Genomic DNA, 21,468 nt, shown 5'->3' with positions numbered 1-21,468 from the left:
CTAACAGCCATCCTAACAGGTGTGAGGTGACATTTCACTGTGGTTTTGACTTGTATTTCTTTTATGATTAATGATGTTGAGCCTCTTTTCATGTGCCTTTTTGCCATTTGTATGGCTTCTTTCATGTAGTTTTGTCACATCAAAGTTTATTCCTCAATGTATTTATAATTTTTTTTTTTTTTTTTAACTTTACAAAAAGGCTGTTCTAATGATGTAACCTTTTTGGACTTCTTTTTTTAAAAATTTTTTTTAAGATTTTTATTTATTTATTTATTTATTTATTTATTTATTTATTTTAACGATTTTATTTATTTATTTGACAGAGAGAGACACAGTGAGAGAGGGAACACAAGCAGGGGGAGTGGGAGAGGGGGAAGCAGGCTTCCTGCTGAGCAGGGAGCCTGATGCGGGGCTCAATCCCAGGACCCTGGGATCATGACCTGAGCCGAAGGCAGACACTTAACAACTGAGCCACCCAAGCGCCCCTATTTATTTATTTATTTGATAGAGAGACAGCAAGAGAGGGAACACAAGCAGGGGGAGTGGGAGAGGGAGAAGCAGGCTCCCCGCTGATCAGGACTCGATCCCAGGACCCTGGGATCATGACCTGAGCCGAAGGCAGACGCTTAACGACTGAGCCACCCAGGCGCCCCCCTTTTTGGACTTCTTAAAAATCGTGCTGTCACAGTCTAAGATGCACCACCGCTGCTGTGTGTACCTGAGGCCCATCCTTGGACTGCTGTTTCACCCTGTCGGTGAGCATGCTGTGGCTGGCCGTCCACTTTCCTCTCCAGGTGCTGGGCTGTTTCTAGGTCTTCACTACTGTGAGATCTGCTGCTCTGAATATTCTCGTTTGTGACTCTGTGGAGTTGCTGGGCATAGACAGAGCACATGATTGTTCCGCCTCATGAGACAGTGCCAGACAGTTTTCCAAAGTGGTTGTACCACTTGGGGTTCCCCCGGGAGAGGCTGGGTAGATCCACGTTTTCCCCAACGCTTGGCATTGTCAGACTTCAAACATTCTCCCGATTGAATGGATGTGAGATGGTTTCTCCTGTCTTGATGTGCATGTCCCTGATTACTAATGAAGTCGGATATCTTTGTACATTTATTGGACATACATATTTTCTCTTCTGTCAGAGACTTTGTAACCTTCCCTTCAGTTACTGCCCTTCGCGTCCAACGCTCTCCAGCCAGCGGCCTGCGCTCGCTGCCCTTGCTCCCTCAGCTCTCGTTCCTTCTTGGAACCTTTCCAGTGGGATATCGATCGCACAACCGCACAGAAGATGCTCTTGAAGGTTCCTTGTGTGTGGCCAGCCCAGAGGGGGCACTTCTGTCTTCAGCAACTGATCTTCCTCCACCTTCATGCTCTTGGCCTTGCCTCCTCCTCTGTCATTCTTACCTTGCCTCTCTGGCACGTTCCCCGTGGCTTCACCCCCTGAATGTTGACTCTCAGGCCTCCATTCGCGATCCTCTTCTCTGCCTGCACGCATTTCCTAGGTGAGCTCTTCCAGGCTGAGGCTTTCAATATCTCCTACAGTCTCATCATTTTCAAATTTATTTCTCTGGTCTGGACCGTTCCCCTGAGCTCCAGACTCGTGTATCCACCTACCCACTTGCCATTTCTACTGGATGTCTCACAGGCACTCAAATTTAACTTGTTCAGAAATGAACTCTTGATTTCCAACCCAAACTTCTTCCTTCACACAGTTTTCGCTCAGCAAACAGCACAGCCAGCCAGCCAGCTGTTCCAGCTGTAACACTTTGGCATTATTCTCGATTCTTGCTTTCTTCTCTTCCCACACGCAGTTCACCTGCAATTTTTCAGTCTAATTCCAAAATACACTTGGAATCCATCTAATTTCTTTCTTTTTTTTTTTTTTAAGATTTTATTTATTTATTTGACAGAGAGAGAGAGAGCAAGAGCAGGAACACAAGCAGGGGGAGTGGGAGAGGGAGAAGCAGGCTTCCCGCCGAGCAGGGAGCCCGATGCGGGGCTCGATCCCAGGACTCTGGGATCATGACCTGAGCCGAAGGCAGACGCTTAACGACTGAGCCACCCAGGCGCCCGGAATCCATCTACTTTCTTCCCTGCCACCATGGCAGGGCACAAGATGCCATCACCCCTTCCTGGGCTAGTGTGGCAATCACTAACTGGTCTTCTCGCCCCGACTCCTGCCTTCCTACTGTCTATTTTCTACACTGTAGACACAGTGATTTTTTTAAATACCCAAAGATCGTATCTCTCCTCTGCTTAAAACTTTCGGTGGCTCCCTGTTACTCTCAGAATAGAATCCAGACCCCTCACCCTGGCTGGCAAGGCTCCTGCCCATCTCTTTAGCTGCATCTGTCCCCACTGAGCCCCTCACTCACCTGCTCCAGTCCCAGTGGCCTCCTTTCTGCTCCTGGAACACCTAAGCTCCTTCAGCCCTACGGACCATTGTATTCACCTGCCCGAAGGCTCTTCCCCTTGCTCCTGAGTTGATTTCCTTATTCTTTTCTGCTATGTCTTAGGTCAGATGTCACCTCTTTGGGGAAACCTTTCCTGACTGCTCTCTCTCAAGAGGGCTTGCTTCTCCCCATCAGATAATATTGTCACCCTGTTGATTTTCTTCATAATGTGTCAGAATCTGTGATTATTCTTATTTGGTTTTGTTTCCTTGCTTATCATCTGCCTTCCCCACTAGCACACAGGCTCTGTGGGGGCGGCCACTTTGTCTACTCATTACCTCTGCATTCCCAGCACCTGGCGCAGCGCCTCGTCCATAAGTAGGTGCTCGATAACTACTTGTTGAATGAATGATGAATGAATGGATCACCCACTATACTGTGAGCCCCTTGAAGGCAGAAGCTGTTTCCCCAGTACAGGACCTGGCACATAGTAGGTGCTCTATGTTGGAATGGAATCAATCTTTAAAAATTATGGGAGCAACCTAAAATTTTAGAGGAACAAAGGAGGGAGAAGTTCTGCAGTCTTCTACCCTAATTTATCCATAATGTCACCCCTCTTTCACCAGACACACCGAGTGGTGCATGGCTGCAAGCCTCATGCTCAGTGGTGGCGGCTGAAGCCACCGTGTACTTACTGTAGCACATGCTGTATGAAGCACTTCACATGGCATTACTCATGTAATCTTTATAATAATCCTATACGGTGGATGCTGTTATCAGACCCATTTTACAGATGAGAAAACTGAGGCATGGGGTGGTGAAGCAACTTGCTCAAAGTCGCACGCTAATGAAGGGTACAATTTTTAAACTGCAGCCTGGGAGCTGCTTGGGGGTATGGTGCATGGCTTATTTGCCTTCAATTATCTGGGTGTCACTGGAGAACAAGCTCTTAACTACTTTCCTATAAAATTATTGCCTCCAGATAAAATCTTCCCATCACTGGGCATTTGGATATTGCTAATGGAGAGAGAGGGGGGAGGGACGACAGGAGAGGGAGAGGGGAAGCAGACCCCCTGCTGAGCACGGAGCCTGATGCAGGACTCGATCCCTCGACCCTGAGATCATGACCTGTGCCCAAACCAAGAGTTGGACGCTTAACCAACTGAGTCACCCAGGCGCCCTGAACATTGCTAATTTTTGGTTATGTTCATTCATGTATCCATGAGTATTACCTCCGCCTAGGATGTGCTTTGTGAGTCTCTTTGCATGGCTGGCTCAAGTTACAGACTGAAAGTGGGTTCCCTTTAAAAAACTCTTTTCTTATAATGAGTCCCTAGAATAGGATTACCAGGTAAAAAGATATGAGCACTTTTAGGTCTCTTGATACATATTGCCAGATTGTTTTCCTCAAAGCTTGGCCCAGTCTATACTGTTAGCAGCTGTGCTCATTTCGTAGTAAGCTCACTAGCAGTGCACGCTGTGACTTTTTCTTGTTGGCTAATTTATCTGAAATGGTATATACCTCAGTATTTCTTTCATTTCTGTCTTCTTGACAAGGATAAAGCATTTTGTTTATTGTTTTATTTCCTTTGATGTCAATATCTTTTTATATTCTCCATTTACCTAATTTAGAGTTTTTTCTTACAAATGAAGATAAGCTTGCATATGGATATGTGTGTGTATTTCATATAGTATTTGATACAAATAGTTTTTTTTGGTCAATCGGTTGGTTTTATTCTAGTTTTGTGATTCTTTGTTATTCTTTCATAGAAGTTTCAACATACTATCATGTGTCTTCACTAAGTGCTCTGCAATTAATAGTGAGGGAATTTGTCCCTCTTTACCTTTTGTGCTCTGCAAGTTATAGATTGCCTTTATTTTATACATATTTTTTCTATTGTAGAAATAGAATGTGTAGTGCTTGCTTCGGCAGCACATATACTAAAATTGGAACGAAACAGAAGATTAGCATGGCCCCTGTGCAAGGATGATATGCAAATTTGTGAAGTGTCCTATAAATTAAAAAAGAGAGAGAGGGAATGTTAATTGGGGAAAATCTAGTACAAACAGCCATATAAAGTGATCCCTTAATCCCACCATACAGAGATGATTATTGTTAAAATTTACTTTGATTCCTTTTTTTTAAAGTGTCATAGTACACATTGTTTTTAACTTTTAAAAAAACATATTGGGAGATGTGGTTTTCTTTAAATACGGATATTTAGGTGAACTTTTTAATATATAAACACTTTAAATGTTGATTGAGTGGTCTAAAATGACATATATTTAGGGTTAAAGATACAATTTAGTAACTGTGTAATGGCACTTTATAAATGCAAGGTAGAGTTGGGTGTGGGGAGGGACCCAGATGGGGCAAGTACCCCAGGAGTTTTATAAGAATCTTGGGAACCAAATTTCAGAGTACAAGCTTCCATCACTCCACTCTGTCCAGAGCCTCTCTCTCTGTTGACAGGATTGGGCTTTCTTACTTGCTATTGTATTTTATTCTAGTGATTTGTGGTTACAAAGTGTGACTCTGTTTTGAGTATACTGCAATAGCATTTGTCAAGCGTGGATCTGGTTAGTTCTTGTCTTAAGAATTCTTAAGTAATGATCTCTAATGCTTTTTTGTTTTATTACTGCTTTGCCATAATGTACACTGGTTTTTTTTTTTCATCTCTTGTCTTTATCCTGTCCTTTTGATATTTTTTTTTTCTTTGTTTGGCATATTCCGTAGCATTTTGGCAATAGCTTTGTGCTGTGTTTAGAAAACCGGTAGGGTGCCTTCTATTTCCAGCAATGTGGCAGTCTAGATACTCTGAACAGCCTCCCCACTGACAACAAAGAAAACTGTATCCTGCCTTACAAGAAAGCGGGGGATCCTTCAGAGGTCAAAATTAAGTGAAAGCAGGCATCTCCACTTAGAGTAAAAGCCAGCCTATTCTCCACCCACTAGCCAGAGGGATTCTTTTAAAATGTAAGTCAAATCATGTCTAGTTTTATTAAAACTGCCTAAAACCCTGTGCTGGCTCCCGTCTCACTCCAAATTAAAGCCAAAGTCCTCCGAGGGCTTCTAATGCCCTTTGTGATCTGCCCCGTCTCCTCTCTGATTCCCTCCCTCCCCACTCTCCCTCCTGCTCATCCCATCAGTCATGGCAGCCTCCCTGCAGTTCCTCGAGCTCCCCCAGGCACTGTCCTGCCTTTGCATCTTTGCACCAGCTTTTCCTTCTGCCTGGATCATCTTTCTTCCAGGTACCACCCAGGCTCACTCCTTGACCTCCTTTGCATCTTTGCCTGAAGGTCATCTTCTCAGTGAGGCCTATGCTTTATTTAATCCTGCCACCTGCCCCTCCCCCTGCTCTGTTCTTTCTTTTATGCAGTGCCACTTATTATCTCCTAATTTACTTCTTTATTTTGTTGTTCGCCTCCCTCCTGCTGCACTGTAAACACTATGAAGACAAGGACTTTGTCTACTTGGTTCACTAGTGTGTTGCAAGCATGTAAAATCGTGACTATTCAAATATGTGGTAAATGAATTCATTAACCCAGAGAGAAAACCTAACTCTGAAACTGGCTTTCTCTCTGGGAGTGTATGCTGAACCTTTGTGGCATTGATCTTCAGCTTTGATAGCTGCATGGGTTCCTAGGGGCTCAGTCAGGATGGGGAGTCTGATACGATCCCTAGCATAAAGCTAGGAACCTCCCAAAAGGACATCATCATTAGTGTAAGGGGAAACCAGAAAAACACCTATCCCACAGAGGAGGACAGCAAAAACAAACAAACAAACAAACAAAAACCCCACAAAACCCATGTCTTTTAGATCTTGGTAGTGGTTGGAAGAGGGCATAAAATTGAGACTTTACAGCCATAAGCTAGCCTTTTCTCGGGTTTGTTGTCTAAATTCATATTAACTGTGTTGTCTGAAAAACCTCAAGGCTAGAATTTATTTTATCTTGCAGAAGCAAACACAACATCTCTCTGGAGTGGAAATCTTCAGCCTAGACTTCTAAGAATTCTCACAAGTAAAGTGCCAAAGTACATGGGCTTACAGTCAAAAATCACAAAACACAAAGAACCAGGTCACCATGAGGGCAAACCTGCAGAAGTAAGAAACAGCAGAACCAGACCTGCAATTATTTCATGTATTAGAATTATCAGATGTTAAAGATAAAACAGAATGTTTACAATGTTTAAAGAAATAAGAAATTGAAAATGTGACCAAGGGGTACCTGGGTAGCTTAGTTGGTTAAGCCTCCAACTCTTGATTTTGGTTCAGGTCATGATCTCAGGGTCATGAGATCAGGTCCACATTGAACTCCGCATCGGGCTCCATGCTGGACCTGGAGCCTGCTTAAAATTCTCTCTCCCTCTCCTTCTGCCCCTCCTCCCCAACTTGTGTGCTCTCGCTTAAAAAAAAAAAAAAAAATGTGGTCAAAGAATAAACAAATATAAAAATATGTTCTAGCAGATTTTTTTTGAAGTAGGCTCCACGCCAAGCATGGAGCCCAACTCGGGGCTTGAACTTATGACCCTGAGATCAAGACCTGAGTTGAGATCAAGAGTCAGCTGATTAACCAGCTGAACCACCCAGGCACCTCTCCAGCAGATTTTTAAAAGGATTAAATAGAGCTTCTAAAAATAAAAAAATATGAAAATTGAAAGAGTGCACAGAGTAAGCAAGCTATTAGAGACAGTTGAAGAGAAAATTAGAGAGTGGGAAGATAGACCCAAAGAACTGATGCCAATGTAGCACAAAGACAGGGAGATAAAAAATAAGAAAGGCACGGGAAATGGCAGACAGAATGAGCACACATCAGACACAATGTCTAATTAGAGTTTCAGGAAGAGATTGCATGAGGATACAGAAACCATACCAGTAATTTGAGCAGGCAAATTTTAATATAAAGAATTGTCAACTTTAAAGGTGGTTGATTACTAAAAGGGGCAAAAGCAGTTACTACTGCTGGTAATGGAGAGTGAACAAGGAAGTAACTTAGAGGAGAGCTCCTCCCTGCAAGGCTGAGGTTGAAACCTTTGACGAAAGGCTGTGACTGTCACAGAGACATGCAGCCTGCCAGTGGCAAAGTAACTTGTCAGAGGGTGCCCAGCACAACTGGATCATAGGAGCAGCCTGCTGCTGAGTGGAAGGGAAGCTTGCTGGAGGGTGTGGGCCAAGGCTGAACTGTGTGGACTGCTGAGGTGAAGGCTACCAGACCCTCATATGCTGAGCCATAGAAGCCACACGGGAAACAGCACACTGAAAGAGGGAAGTCTCTTCTTCCTGATATGTCTTTCTAGCAACTTCTGTTGACAAAGCCTAACATAGAGCTACCTGGCAAAGAAGGAATGTCTATAGGGTTCAGCTCCAGTACCACAAAGCAAGACAAAGAAGGGTGGATTGGGACTGAGAGGCAAAAAGTTAATAACTGGCAGAGAGTCAATAGATGGGAGAGAGGAAGACCTATCTTCAGATTTAGGAAATCCAACAAATCCCACACTTAGACAACATATTAGTGAAACTGAACACCAAAGAAAAAGAGAAGATCTTAAAACTAGTGAGACTAATGAGACAGATAGAAGACTACCTGTAGAAGAATGACAGACTTAGAGCTTTTCTCCCATAACAATGGAAGGTAGGAGATACTGGAATAGCAGCTTTAATATATCAACCTAGAATTTTGTCTCCAGCAAAATGTTTTTCAAGAATGAGTATGAAATGTAGGCATTTTCAGACAAGCAAATACTGAGAGACAGAGCTTCCTTAACAGAAAATCTAAAGGATATATTTCGGGTATAAGGAAAATGATTCCAGAGGAATGGTCTGTGTTGCAAGAAGGAATGGTGACCAAAGATAGCTAAATATGTGGGTACATCCAAAGGATCACTGACTGTCACCACCACCACCACCAATAACATTTAATTCATGGGGTTAAAAACAATTTTCAGGGGCATCTGGGTGACTCATTTGGTGAAGCGTCTGCCTTCAGCTCAGGTCATGATCCTGGGGTCCTGGGATCGAGCCCCACATCAGGATCCTTGCTCAGCAGGAAGCCTGCTTCTCCCTCTCCCTCTGTCTGCCACTCCCCCAGCTTGTGCTCCCTTTCTCTCTCTCTCTGTCAAATAAATAAATAAAATCTTAAAAAAAAGTTTTCAATTATGATTAGGTTCAGCTGTGAGTAGCAGATCCCAAATACATGACTTGAACAAGATATCGAGGCTTCTTTCTTTTTTTTTTTTTTTTAAAGATTTTATTTATTTATTTGACAGAGAAAGACACAGTGAGAGAGGGAACACAAGCAGCGGGAGTGGGAGAGGGAGAAGCAGGCTTCCCGCTGAGCAGGGAGCCCGATGCGGGGCTTGATCCCAGAACCCTGGGATCATGACCTGAGCCGAAGGCAGACGTTTAACGACTGAGCCACCCAGGCGCCCCTATCGAGGCTTATTTCACTCTTATGTAAATGTCTCAATACAGGCAATTCTGAGCTGGTATAGTGGTTTAAAGTCATGTGGAACCACATTGCTTCCAGTTGTACCTAGCAAGATGAGTCAGCCTCATCGTGCTAGGTACAACACGAAGTGCCAGTCATTATAGGAAGGAAGGAAGAGGTGAAGCCCATGTGCCAGTTGTCTTTTAAGGAAACTTCCTGAAAGTAGCCACATAATACTTATGTTCTTATCCCATAGCCATTGGGCTAAGATCTTAGTCCCATGGCCATAAATACCTGCAAGGAAAGTTAGCAAACATGGTCTTTATTCTAGGTGGTCATGTGCCTAGCAAAAATGGAGGGTTGGAATTGCTGGGGTAGGCAATTAGCAGCCTCTGCCACAAATAAGATCAACTAAAACACTGGACAGCAATAGAATATAAATTGGGAGGTAAAGGAACCAAGCTGGTGTTGTCAGTTTTTTAACTGAGAGGAAGATATTGATTAATTTTAGACTTTAAGTTAGGCATGCATGTTAAAATGTATATGTTTAGAGTAACCATAAGATTAAACCATGGGATTTATATTCACATGCATGTTAAAATGTATATGTTTAGAGTAACCATAAGATAATAAATATAGATAATATGGATAATAGATTATATGTAATAGAAATATGTATCTATATAAGTAGATAATATAATTGCCAACATTGAAGGTAATTAAAATGGTTTATTTTAGATACCAGCATAAAAAAATAGACAAAGAACATAGTTGAGAGCACAGGAAAAACCCATATATATCTAGAAACTTGATTTTCAACAGGGCTTGCAAAGCAGATCACTGGGGATTGTTTAATATATGATCCTGGGACACCTGATTGTCCACATGCAAAAAATGAAGTTGAATCCCTATCTCAATGCACATGTGAATATAAATCCCAGACACCCATATAGGAGAATATCTGTTTGACCTTAAAACAGGGAAGAACAGTAAAGAATCTCTTACAAACCAAAAAAGGAAAAGACTGATGTCTGTCTACATTAAAATGAAGAGCCTCTGTTCATCTGTTAGCAAAAGGAAAGAGGCAATCACACCCTGGGAGAAAATATGGAAACACATATACAACTGGATAAGGGATCAGTACACAGAGTTTATGAAGGATTCTTTTTTTTTTTTTTTTTTAGTATTTTATTTATTTGAGAGAGAGAGAGAGAGAGCACACTGAAGGAGAGTGAGAGGGAGAAGCAGACTCCCCGCTGAGCAGAGAGCCTGATGTGGGACTCGATCCTAGGACCCCGAGATCATGACCCGATATAAAGGATTCTTACACAACAATCTTAAGAAAATAAGAAGAAAAGCAGTAAAAAATAGAAAGCAATAGAAATATAGACATAAGACTTTAATAGGCAGTTCACAGGAGAGGAAATCCAAATAGAAAATGAAAAAGTTGGGGTGCCTGGGTGGCTGAGTCGTTAAGCATCTGCCTTTGGCTCAGGTCATGCATGATCCCAGGGTCCTGGGATTGAGCCCCGCATTGGGCTCCCTGCTCAGCGGGAAGCCTGCTTCTCCCTCTCCCGCTCCCCCTACTTGTGCTCCCTCTCTTGCTGTCTCTCCCTCTCTCTGTCAAATAAATAAATAAAATCTTAAAAAAAAGAAAAAAAGAAAATGAAAAAGTGCTCAACCTTGTTGGTAATCAAGGAAACATAAATTCAAATGAAAAGGAGACACCATTTTCTACTGACTAGATTAGAAAAAAATTAAAGGCATGACAATATCAAGAGTTGGTGAGGGTATAGAGTAGTTGGATCTCTTAGACACTGGCAGGTAGGAGTTGCTATTTCTATTTTGGGAAACAAGTTGGCATTACTCATAAAGTTAGACATGTGTATACCCTACCTTCCAGCAAGTTCTTAGATATATATTGAAAAGAAACTCTTGGCATGTGTATTTGAGGATATATATAAGAATGTTCACAGGAGCTATTTTTAGAATATAAAACATTGGAAACAACATTAACATTTGTTGGCAGGGTAATAAATAAATTACGGTGTGTTCCATATAATGAATTCGATGCAGCATATTGTGAATTATGGCTACATATATTGGATGAATCTTGGGAATGTGGGTTTCAACAACAAAAAAAGCAAGTTGCAGAGATTACGTACTCTATAATTTCATTTTACACAAATTTCAAAAGTGTACTAAATATTGTGCCAAACAGAGCAGGAGAATAATGAAAACAAAATTCAGGATAATAGGTACCTCTGGAGGGGTTAGGGAAGCAGCATGTCATTGGGGTAGACCACATGGGAGTTCCAAAGATCTTGGAAATTTTATATTTATTTAGCCAGTGGTGGGTACACAGATATTCATTTTATTGTTATTCTTTATATCTTACATGTGGTACAAATATTTTTGTAGGAATTAAATATTTAACAAAAATTGAGTCTGTCATTATTGCTTATTAGTATTCTTTGATACTATTCTTTTTTTTTTTTTTAAGATTTTATTTATTTATTTGACAGAGAGAGACAGCCAGAGAGAGAACACAAGCAGGATAAGTGGGAGAGAGAGAAGCAGGCTTCCCGCTGAGCAGGGAGCCCGATGTGGGGCTCGATCCCAGGACCCTGGGATCATGACCTGAGCCGAAGGCAGACACTCAATGACTGAGCCACCCAGGCGCCCCTCACATTTATTCTTTTATCATGCCACTTCTAACATTCAGAAAAATATCTTGAGGATTTTAATTAGTAATAGCCTACTTAATCTATTTATTAAATTGGGGAGAATTCTTTTTGCTTTATTAAGTTTTTCCAGCTAGAGGTAGAGCTCTTGTATTTTATTTCTCTCATTAAGGTTTTCTTATTTTCTTTGAATAAATTATTGTGGCTCAAGTACATCCAAGAATTTAATAACATAATGCTTTCATTACTATCGTGAGTGGAAACATTTCCCTGTGTTTCTGAGCTGAGACAATGGCTTGCATGTTGAGACTCACTGATTTCCCCCCAAAACTACCCCTTCCCTTTGGATTTTTCAGGTAGGCGAACATGTCATCTGCAATGTATATTTTTTTCATTTTCTATATATTATACCTTTTTGTTTCTTCCCCCCCCCAATAGCTATTGACCACATTTCTCATGATACATAAAATAGGAATGGTGACAGAAATCTTCAGACTTGGTAGTCAGAAGACATGGGTTAGAGTCCTGACTTTACCATATAGTAGCTGATGAGTAACTTTAGGCAAGTTAACTTAATCTCTCGGACCCTGTCTCTCCCGTTTCTTCATCTGGAAAATGAAGGGCTGAACTTAATTACTAAGGTTAGTTCTGGTTCTGAAATGAGGCCATTCTAACGTATTTCCATTAAGTTAGAGTTGCCTCTTTATTTTAAATAGTCTCTCTGCATTGCAGGGTTTGACTTTGTTTTGTCTGTAGTTTTAATCAGGAATAGATGCTATAGGCTATTGAATGCCATATTGACATGTACTGGGAAAATTAGATTTGAATTGTAGACTTATATTTTCCATATTATGATGAAGCCAGGGGTCACCTTGCTCATATTGTTCCTGTCTTCCAAAGGGGTAAATTGTCCATATTGTTCCATATAGAGGTAAATCACTGAAGGTGAATCTTTGGCTAGGAGTGCAGATTTGGTTAGTTACGGTTTCATTTCAGATTTTCCTGTATGTTCACAAGTTAAATTCCGTCCATATGTTTTTGTTCTTTTTTCTTTCCTTTTTATGTGCTGCCCTGGTTCACTCCATTTTTTTCTTTTTAAAATATTTTTGTGCTCCTTATGTAGAATAGGGATTATTGACTTATTCTTTAAAAGTTGGGGAATTATTTAAGGACTCCATCAGGGCCAGAAGATATTTTAAATGTTTGACCTTGTTTCTTGTGTGGATCCACTCACTTATTGGGCCTGTTTGAGGAGGGCAGCCAGTTGGTGCAGCGAGGAGGCCCCTTGTCTGGGACCACTCGGGAGTTCTGCTACTAACTCCCTCCAGAACCTAGAGCTGGTCACTTCCATTCTCTGACTTTTCTCATCTGTAAAATGGGATCTGCAGCTGCCTCCCAGATGTGGTGTGAGGCAATGGTGGGCATGCTCTGTAAACTCCCTGCCCTCTCTCAGGGAGAGGGCCTGGTAGCAGATTGGGCAGCTTGTATTTTTACAGAGGCTTGTCCGCTTCCACTCAGTTTTCACACTCATTAAAAAGAGCTAAGACTTAATAAGCCTGTTGCCAAATATGCTTTTGGAATATTTATTTTGCAGATTTTTTTTGTTTACTTTTTTCTTAAAGAAGGGGGGGCTTTATTTTTTTTAAGATTGATTGATCAGAGAGAGAGAGAACTCAAGCAGGGGAAGCTGCAGGCAGAGGGAGAAGCAGGCTCCCCGCTGAGCAAGGAGCCCAATGTGGGGCTCGATCCCAGGACCCTGGGACCATGACCTGAGCGGAAGGCAGACGCTTAACTGACTGAGTCACCCAGGCATCCCGGGGTGGGGGGGCACTTTAAATAGCAAAAGGGTAGCTTTGCATTATTTCCTGAGAAGTTAAAATTTTTTTCCACTGATTTTTATTTATGCCACTAATAAGAAGTAAGAGAACTCTTATTATAATGCAAGGGTGTCTTTTCTTTCTACTTTATTGTGGAAAAACTTTGGAAGCTCTTTTCTCAGGATCCTCATGGATTCATTTATATAGCATTTCCCCCCAAAAGCTTTAAAAGTTAGCTTAATGCTTTTTAAGAAGTGGAGCTAAGGGAAATAATTCAGAGCAACTGAGAGTAATTTTATTTATTAACAGAAAGCTCATAAACAAGAACATTAAGTTATATGAACAAGGATATATTTGTCTCCCTTTTCCAGAATATATACTTCCCAGCTCCTAGATTGAAGCCTGGTACATAGTAGGTGCTCAATAAGTATTTGTTGAATGACTCAATTAATGAATATGGATAGCTTTAATATTTTACTTTAATATGTGCATGTTTTTCTTTATTGAGACTAATGGCTTATTAGCTTTTTATCATATACATGAATATTATTTCTGCTTATGCAATCTGTGGCTTTTCTTTCTCAATTTTACTCATCCCTGCTGCTGGCTATGGTGTTATAACACTTTCTTTTTCCCCTGTTGGTCTTCTCCACTACCTCCTTCTAGACTCTTTAGATGGCTTCTATTAATCTCTTCTTCCTTTCTTCCTCCCTCCCTCTTTTTTCTTTCTTTCCTTTCTTTCTTCTGGTTCTTTCTCTATCACTCATGTATTTCCTATTCATTCATTCATTCACTTAAAAGATATTATTCAAAAAAGCACTTACTCTATGCCAGACTGTTAGGCATGGGGGAGACAGGGGTGAACAAGATGGTCATGATCTCTGGGGTCATGGAATTTAGAGTCTGACAGGGAAGACAGGCCTGAGCAGGTACATTTCACAAATACTTAATTATAAATTATGACAAATGCTATGAAGGCTAAGCTTGTTGGGGGGAGCATGGAGCTTTAGGAAAGGTTTTCACGAAGCTGTTGTAGCTGAGATCTAAAGGGAAATTAGGAGTTGGTGGGGTTGGGGCCTCAGGGAAGAGTGGGGGGGGCTGGGGTTGGGGGAAGGGAAGCGAGGTTTCCCTGGGAGCCCAGAGCAATGGCAGTGACTGGAACACAGTAGCACAGCGGGGATGGACAAGGGGACTAAAGGGCAGTCAGGGTTCCTTCATATCCATCTTTCAGTCAGGACTCCCCCTCTAGGACCTGCCTGGCAGAATCCCACACTGTGACAAATTGCACTGGTTGTCAGCAAATGGTCTGTGTTACAGATTCCTTTTCTGCATTTTTAAGTCATTTAAGAAAAAAATTTTAATTTTATGTAATTGGTAGTTGTGTCTTTGGGCAAGTCACATAACTTCTCAGAGCCTCAGTTTTCCTGAAATGGAAAGAATTTTGTCTACCCCATGGGTTCCTCTGTGACCTCTGCCAGGTCACCCTGTGATTATCTGTTGGAGGCCCATCTTTCTCCCCAGACTGAGAGCCGAGGGGGGGAGGGTCTAACTCACCTGTGTACTCCTGGCTCCTATGATGGGGCCTGGCATGGAATGAGAGGGCATCTGGGAGGCCTTCACAGAAGAGGAAGCCCCAGGGCTGGGCCCAGAGGCCAAGCTGGATTTGAGGGAGGGGGAAGGGCTGGAGAGGTATGGACAGACCCAGGGTCTGGGAAGTGGCAGATAGGCCAGTGAAGACCAAAGCAGAGAGGTAGTAACAATAACAACAATAATGATAGCGCTATCTTACTGGGCCCTTGTCATGTGCCAGACGCTGGTCTAAATGCCCTACATACACTCATTTATCCTTTCAGTGACCCTACGAGGTAGATACTACAGTTATTCCCATTTTACAAACGAGCAAATGGAGGTTCAGAGGGATTAAGTACCTTGCCCAAGGTCACGTATCTAGTAAGTGTTGGAGCCTGGATTGAAGACGAGGCATTGTGGCTTCAGAATGTACAAGGCAATGAATGCAGAGAAGCAGGAGGGGCTTAGATGCCAGGCTAGAAGGCCCCTCCCGTCTTTATTGTACTGGTTATGGGAGCCATGGAAAGCTTTTGAGGGAGGGAGTGCTAAGGCTGCGCTCAGTGTGCCCAGGAAAGCTGAATGTGACTGTGCCTCTCTCCTGCAGAGATCATCCGCGGAGCAGTCCCTGTACAGCAGCAGCCTGTGGGGCCCTGTGGCCGATGGCCGTGACCGCGTGGCTGAGGGCCTGTGGCTGCCGCAACTACACGTAGGGGACTGGCTGGTCTTTGAGAACATGGGCGCCTACACCGTGGGCATGGCTTCCCCCCTCGGGGAGACCCAGACCTGCCGAGTCACCTATGCCATGTCCCGGGTGGCCTGGTAAGGGGGCCCTGCTGAGAAGGGAGTGGGGGAGAAGGGAGCAGGCAGGGAACAAGAGAAATCTGAGATTTGAGACTGGTTTCCGTGTAACCCAGTTTGACAAGGAGCTCTTGGCTATCGATTACAAGTGAGGCCTGCGCTTGGCACCTGGCCGTGGCCGTGAATGAGATGGAGCTTCCCTTGAGAAGCTCAGCACCCTGTGAGAGACAGAGGAGCAGACAGTCACTCCTGATAATACGGGGGAGGGGGCGGTGAGGGCGGGCTGTGGAACCTGAGGGCCCAGACTGACCTCCCAGAGGAAGGAAGATGGTAGATGAGTGGGAGTTAACCAGCAAGAGGCAGCCCGGAGTTCCAGGCAGAAAGAACAGGGAGCGAGCATGCTGTCTTCAAGAAACTACCTGAGGTTGGTTGTGGCTAGAGAGGGAGCAGGGCTGGAGCTGGGAAGGGCCTTGAAGGCCAAGTGAAGGGCTCTGAGCAGTGGGAAGCATGGACTGATTTGAAGCAGGGGAGTGACATGGTCTGGTTTGGATTTTAGAAAGACCACTCTGACTACTGGGGACAATAAGGGAGGACAAGGGCAGATGTGGATTGAGCTCTGTGGCCTGGGAAAGACTTGCCTGCTGGCTGAGCTTCCTTAGGAAATGCACACAACACTCGCCCCACTTGCCTCACCGGGCCAGTGCTGGGATCCAGTGAGGCAAGAGGGGCACGAGACAGACAGAAGTCACTTTTGTTGAGCCCTCCTGTCTGGCCTTCTGTCAGGCATCTCCTCTCACCTGCACAGAATCGTGCTATCACAGAGAGAGGTTTGGTCAGTGGAGACGAGCCCCTCTGGGGGCTGGGAGACGCCCTGCAGGGGCAGCAGCAGTTGATGGGACTTCTGTGCTGGGCCTCAGGAGTGAGTGCAGCCTGTGTTCTGGGGGACATGCTGGGTGCTTGAGCACCCCGCTCCCCAACAATGCTACCAACCCCCAGCCTGATGGGGCTCAGTCTCAAAGTCGCATTTCATTCATCCAGTCAACAGACCTTTGTTGTGTCTACTCCCCGCGGGGGCACAGGATTGGGCTGATGCAGCCACTGTGACATCAGGGGTGTTGTGACAAGGCCTGAACCAAACTTAAAAAGCCAACCACACAGGCCTCCTTATACCATCCCTGCAAACGCTGGCACAGGAGGTGCAGGGAGTCCGTTTACTCATTGCTAGAAACAAAACATTTTGATGTATTAAAATGGCTGTGCCAGAAATTCCCCATATCAAAGGCGTCCCGCCCAAACACCCTGCTTTAGAGCCTGGCTCTGGGCCGGGTCCCAGGGGGACAAGGGAACCCGAGATGGCGTGGTGACCTGCACACACAGACTCTGGTGCAGAGCAGAAAGGTCACTGGGAAGCGAGGGACAGCGGGGTGCGGAGGGGTGGTCAGGGCCAGGAGGTGTTAGCCAGCCACAGGAAGGCTGACGGGGGTGGTCCAGGCTGTGGGAGGTGGGGTTTGAGTCCCGTTCATTCAAAGAACTGCAAATAGTTGCATCTGGCTGGAGTGGCCTGTGCAGAAGACTGGATGGAGAAGCACCCTGGAGGCCCAGGTTGGACTTGATCTCGAAGGCAGTGGGAAGTCTGTCACTGATGCTTTTTTAAGAAATTGGACCAACCCATTTTGAGAGAGAAGGAGATAGACAGAGGGTGCAGGGTGCCTGGCCTGGGGAGCTTCCCGCCAGAAAGAATAGCCTGACCACTGACTTGCTGTTGAAGTGTACACGTCAGCAAGGAGGGAGGCCTTGCTGCAGGTGGGAGCCCGGGCTGGGCAGGGCCTGAGAGCAGACAGAAGCTGCTGGCGGCTCAAGCGCAGGAATTCGCCTCCTGGAAAAATGAACCTGGGCCAGAATTGTCTGGAGGAGGCAGGAGCAGAACAGGGAGACTGTGTAGCCCTGGCTAGAGATGGTGGTGGCCCTGGGAATGGAGAGAGGAGTAAGGAAGTTCAGGAGCTGGGCTCGGCAGGGATGGACTGGGCACGGGAACAAGATTCCAGACTTGTGGCTGAGCAGCTGGTCAGACGGTGGGGCCATTTATCAACCTGGGTAGGTAGGTTTGTAGGATTTTTGAGGGGAGCAGGAGAGGATTTTTTTTAAAGTCCTAAGCCTGGGATATAAAGAATGTGGGCTTTGGACTGAGAGAGTTGTGTTGAATCCTAGTTCTGCCACCTTCTAGGGATGTGACCTTATGCAGGTCACTTCTCTCTCGGCCTCAATTTCCTCATTGGTAAAATGGGGATAATAATGCCCTTACATGGTTTGGGGGAGGACACAATGAGATGCTGTAAGTAAGGTGCCTGGCACAATGTGTGGCCTGTCGTAAGTACTCAATAAATGTGGGTTCTTTTTCCCTTGTTGTAGAGGCGGGCCACAGGGGAGAAGAGAGCGGTGGGGGAAGAGGTCAGCAGACCCACCCCTGCTCCTGCCCTAGGCTGTGCTCTGGGGCCAGGTGGGAACCGTACAGAGCGGGCTGGCTCTTCTGGTGCAGGGGCCTTCAGGAGCCCCTGGCCTGTGGGCTCCGTGCTAGCTGCCTCCAGTGCCCCTCTCTCGCCCGCAGGGAAGCGCTTCGAGGGCAGCTGCTGCCTGCAGAACAGGACGAGGACACTGAGGGCATGTGCAAGCCTCTGTCCTGTGGCTGGGAGATCACAGACACCTTGTGCGTGGGCCCTGTCTTCACCCCGGCGAGCATCATGTGAGCGGACCCCGTTTCCCCCTGGAGAACTCCAGCGGGGCCGCAGAGATGCCTCTGGGAGACGTGGGGAAGGCAGCAAGCAGGGGCACCCTTCGGCCAGGACTCCGGTGCTCACTCTGTTGCCCCCCACGCTCCACCTGTAGTGTTTCTGCCCTCTAAATAGGACCAGTCTTACACTCGCTGTAGTTCAAGTATGCAACATAAATCCTGTCCCTTCCAGCTGTGTCTGCCTCCTCTGCAGCGCAAGGGGCCTGGTCAGCCAGGTGTGGGGGTGTTCTTGGGGTCTCCCTTGGTCTCCTTCCCACCTTTGTAAATATGAAGCAAATAAATATTTAGGTTTTTTTTTTTAATACTCCAGTGGAATCTAGCAGTTCAATTCACAAAGCAGCCTGGGCTAGGCCAGGGCCGAGACTTTCCCACCCCGCACTGATGACCCCATGCCCTCTGCTTCAGTCCTGACCCAGCTGCAGCGTGGACATCTCCCACCGGCCCCCGGCTCTCTGACTCATCTCTGTCCTCTGCACGGGCCGCTATGCCTGGTGTCATGAGGAAGAGTGAGCTGTTAGGGGTTGAGGCAGGGGTCAGAGTTGCCGTCCTTCAGCCCTGGAGCTGCAGCTCCCGACTGGTGGGGGGCCTCTATGTGAACCCAACACCCTGCCTAAGGCCTGGCCCAACGTGAGGGCGACTGAGTACCTGACACAGCTTTGGAAATTCATACCAAAGATAAAGAGCAAAGAGATGGGTGTCAGAGACGTTCTGAAGAGACCCTGCACCCTTACTGTTCTTGCAGGTCTGCAAGGCAGTAAGAGTAATGCAGATATGGGTGATTGGTTTCGCTTATTCAGGCAGTAACTGCCAAAGCAGGGCTGGCCACAGAGCACCGCCACGTCCAGTGCCAAGGGCCCTGACACTGATGTCCCCTCAGCTGGAAGTTCATTGTCACTGCTATGGTCCCAGGCGATGCACTGGAGGCGGGGGGGTGAGCTGCTTAGCAAAGGAGATCAGATGTTAGAGTTCCCCCAGCTGCTACAGGGGACCTGAAAGACTTTTTTCTTCTGCAATTAAAAAAATTGAAATATAAAATTCACATACCTTAAAACCTACCCTTTCCAAGTACAGAATTCAGTGGTTTTTAGTATATTCACAGAGTCTGCACAACCATCACTACTGTCCAATCCCAGAACATGTTCATTACCTCGAAGAGGAACCCTGTGCCCATTAGCATTCACGCCCCATTTCCCCCTTCCTCCAGCCCCTGGCAGTCACTAGTCTACTGCCCATCCCTGTGGCCTGGCCTGTTCTGGACATATCATTATGAATGTTTTTATACCTTCACTTGAGCTTCTCTCTGGGTAAGCCTGGTACATGGGTTTTTTTCCCCACACTGCCAAGCAGTCCTCTGACACAAGCTGGGTGTCCCGCAATTCAACTCGATTCTGACACTGTCTACCCAGAGATAGCTTCAGATCCCACAGGTTAAGGACTCGGTCCTACAAAACCACCCCACTCTCCCCCCACTTCAGACACCGATCTCCAAGTCCAGGTCGTGACCTGTGTTTGGACCAACCGGCTATAGATTGGAGCTTCCAATAACCCCCTTCCTTGGGTTCAATCAATATGCTAGACTGGCTCACGGAACTCAGGGCAACACTTTACTTACTCTGTTACTGGTTTATTATGAAAGGAAATAGCCAGAGAAAGAGCTGCACAGGGCAAGCTCTGGAGAAAGGGTGCAGAGCTCCCGTGCCCCCTAGGCATCACTCTCCTAGCACTCCCATGTGTTCACTGGCCTGGAAGCTCCCCGAACCCTGTCCTGTGGGCTTTTATGGAGGGTTCATTACCTAGGCAGGACTGATTAAATCACTGGCATCAGTGACTGAACTTAATCTCCAGCCTCCTCCCCTCCCCAGGGTTTGAGGGTAGGAAATAACAAAAGACACCTTTGTCGCTCTTGTCACTTAGGAAATTTTAGGATCTCTGTGCCAGGAATGGGGATGAAAACAAAACACGTCTGTTATTGTAAGTCACAATATCATACCTGGTAGCCAGTTTCAGCATCTCAGACAATCCTGGCTCCTGCATGTGGCTCTGAGGTCACCTCACGAGGCAACGTGTTCTGAGTGAACTGGGCGCTTGTCAAAAGCAGAGATGCCTTTTCCAGGCTAGGCCTAGTTTGTGGTACTTCAACAATAAACAGGCTGAAAGGTCAGGGCCCCAAGAGACTCGGGGACCAAGGAGAGAGGGTCACTGTACTGCCTGCTGGTTCTCTACCCACCACCAGGTTTTTCATCTTCCCGTGCCGGGCTCTGCCCTCATGCGTGAGGCTGTTTCTGAGACTTCTTCCGTTTTGATGCCCGAGCAGATCTGGACCCGCTCATGCTCCTCCTTTGGAGGAGAGGGAAGGAGGGCAAACACAGGTTCTGCTGGAACCGGCCATCTGCTTCCAAAGGCAGCAGATGCACTGCTAAGACCGCTGGCTGCAGGGAGATCCAGGCGTAGCCCATCGCCTAGGCCCCGTCCGAGGCTGCTTCAGGCAGGTTCGCTGGGGAGACGCTTCTGTGGCTTTTAAAGTGACAGCGGCTGGCACGGAGTTTGAACGGATTTCTCACTGGAGCCTTTCAAATGTTTCATGTTCCATTTGCTGCAAGTGTGAAATTTATACTTTTCTGAGGAAGATATACACAGAAGTTGCTGTGATTTGCTTGAGAATAATAAACAGTCATTTCAGTTGTTTTCGTCTGTCATTTCCATCTTTTTGTGAAGAGAAGAGTATTAAACAGGTGGAGGATGTGAAGGCCCTCAGGCCTCTCCAGAGGAATCTGACCTGGGTCTCCAGGAGCCCGGGCTGCACAGGCATTTGCCTCTTTGAGTGCCTCCCTAAGCAGGCCACTGGCAGTGAACTTGCATGCCATGCTGGCTGCCCCAGAGGTCACTTTCCTGTTGGCCTCTGCCAGACCCATCCTGCCCTGGGACCTCACCTAAGGGACACCCTCCTCTCAACAACTCCCCACAACCCATCTGTGCCTCCCGAGGCTTCTCC

The 21,468-nt window shown here is 45.7% G+C and overlaps 1 protein-coding gene and 1 non-coding gene across 4 annotated transcripts in view; both read left to right on the top strand.

The window, feature by feature from the left end:
• The window catches only part of AZIN2 (antizyme inhibitor 2), a 42,895-nt gene extending 21,786 nt beyond the window's left edge, over positions 1-21,109 (top strand). For 2 of the 3 annotated variants that reach the window (XM_032388495.1, XM_032388479.1), the window contains exons 8-9: positions 15,495-15,709; positions 18,294-18,520. In XM_032388495.1, coding sequence (XP_032244386.1) covers positions 15,495-15,709; positions 18,294-18,432 — 354 coding nt within the window. In that variant the 3' untranslated portion in view covers positions 18,433-18,520. Of the gene's footprint in view, positions 1-15,494; positions 15,710-18,293 lie in introns of all 3 variants that reach the window. The other variant, XM_032388484.1, reaches the window with a different exon arrangement.
• Positions 4,309-4,413, top strand: LOC116626772. The gene has a single exon (XR_004298334.1). It is a non-coding gene; the product is annotated as a U6 spliceosomal RNA (small nuclear RNA).
• Positions 21,110-21,468: the final 359 nt, after the last annotated feature.

This window comes from Phoca vitulina, unplaced genomic scaffold (genome assembly GCF_004348235.1).
Source record: "Phoca vitulina isolate PV1807 unplaced genomic scaffold, GSC_HSeal_1.0 scaffold2, whole genome shotgun sequence".
NCBI classification, from domain to species: domain Eukaryota; kingdom Metazoa; phylum Chordata; class Mammalia; order Carnivora; family Phocidae; genus Phoca; species Phoca vitulina.
This window is presented reverse-complemented; position numbering and strand designations above follow the sequence as displayed.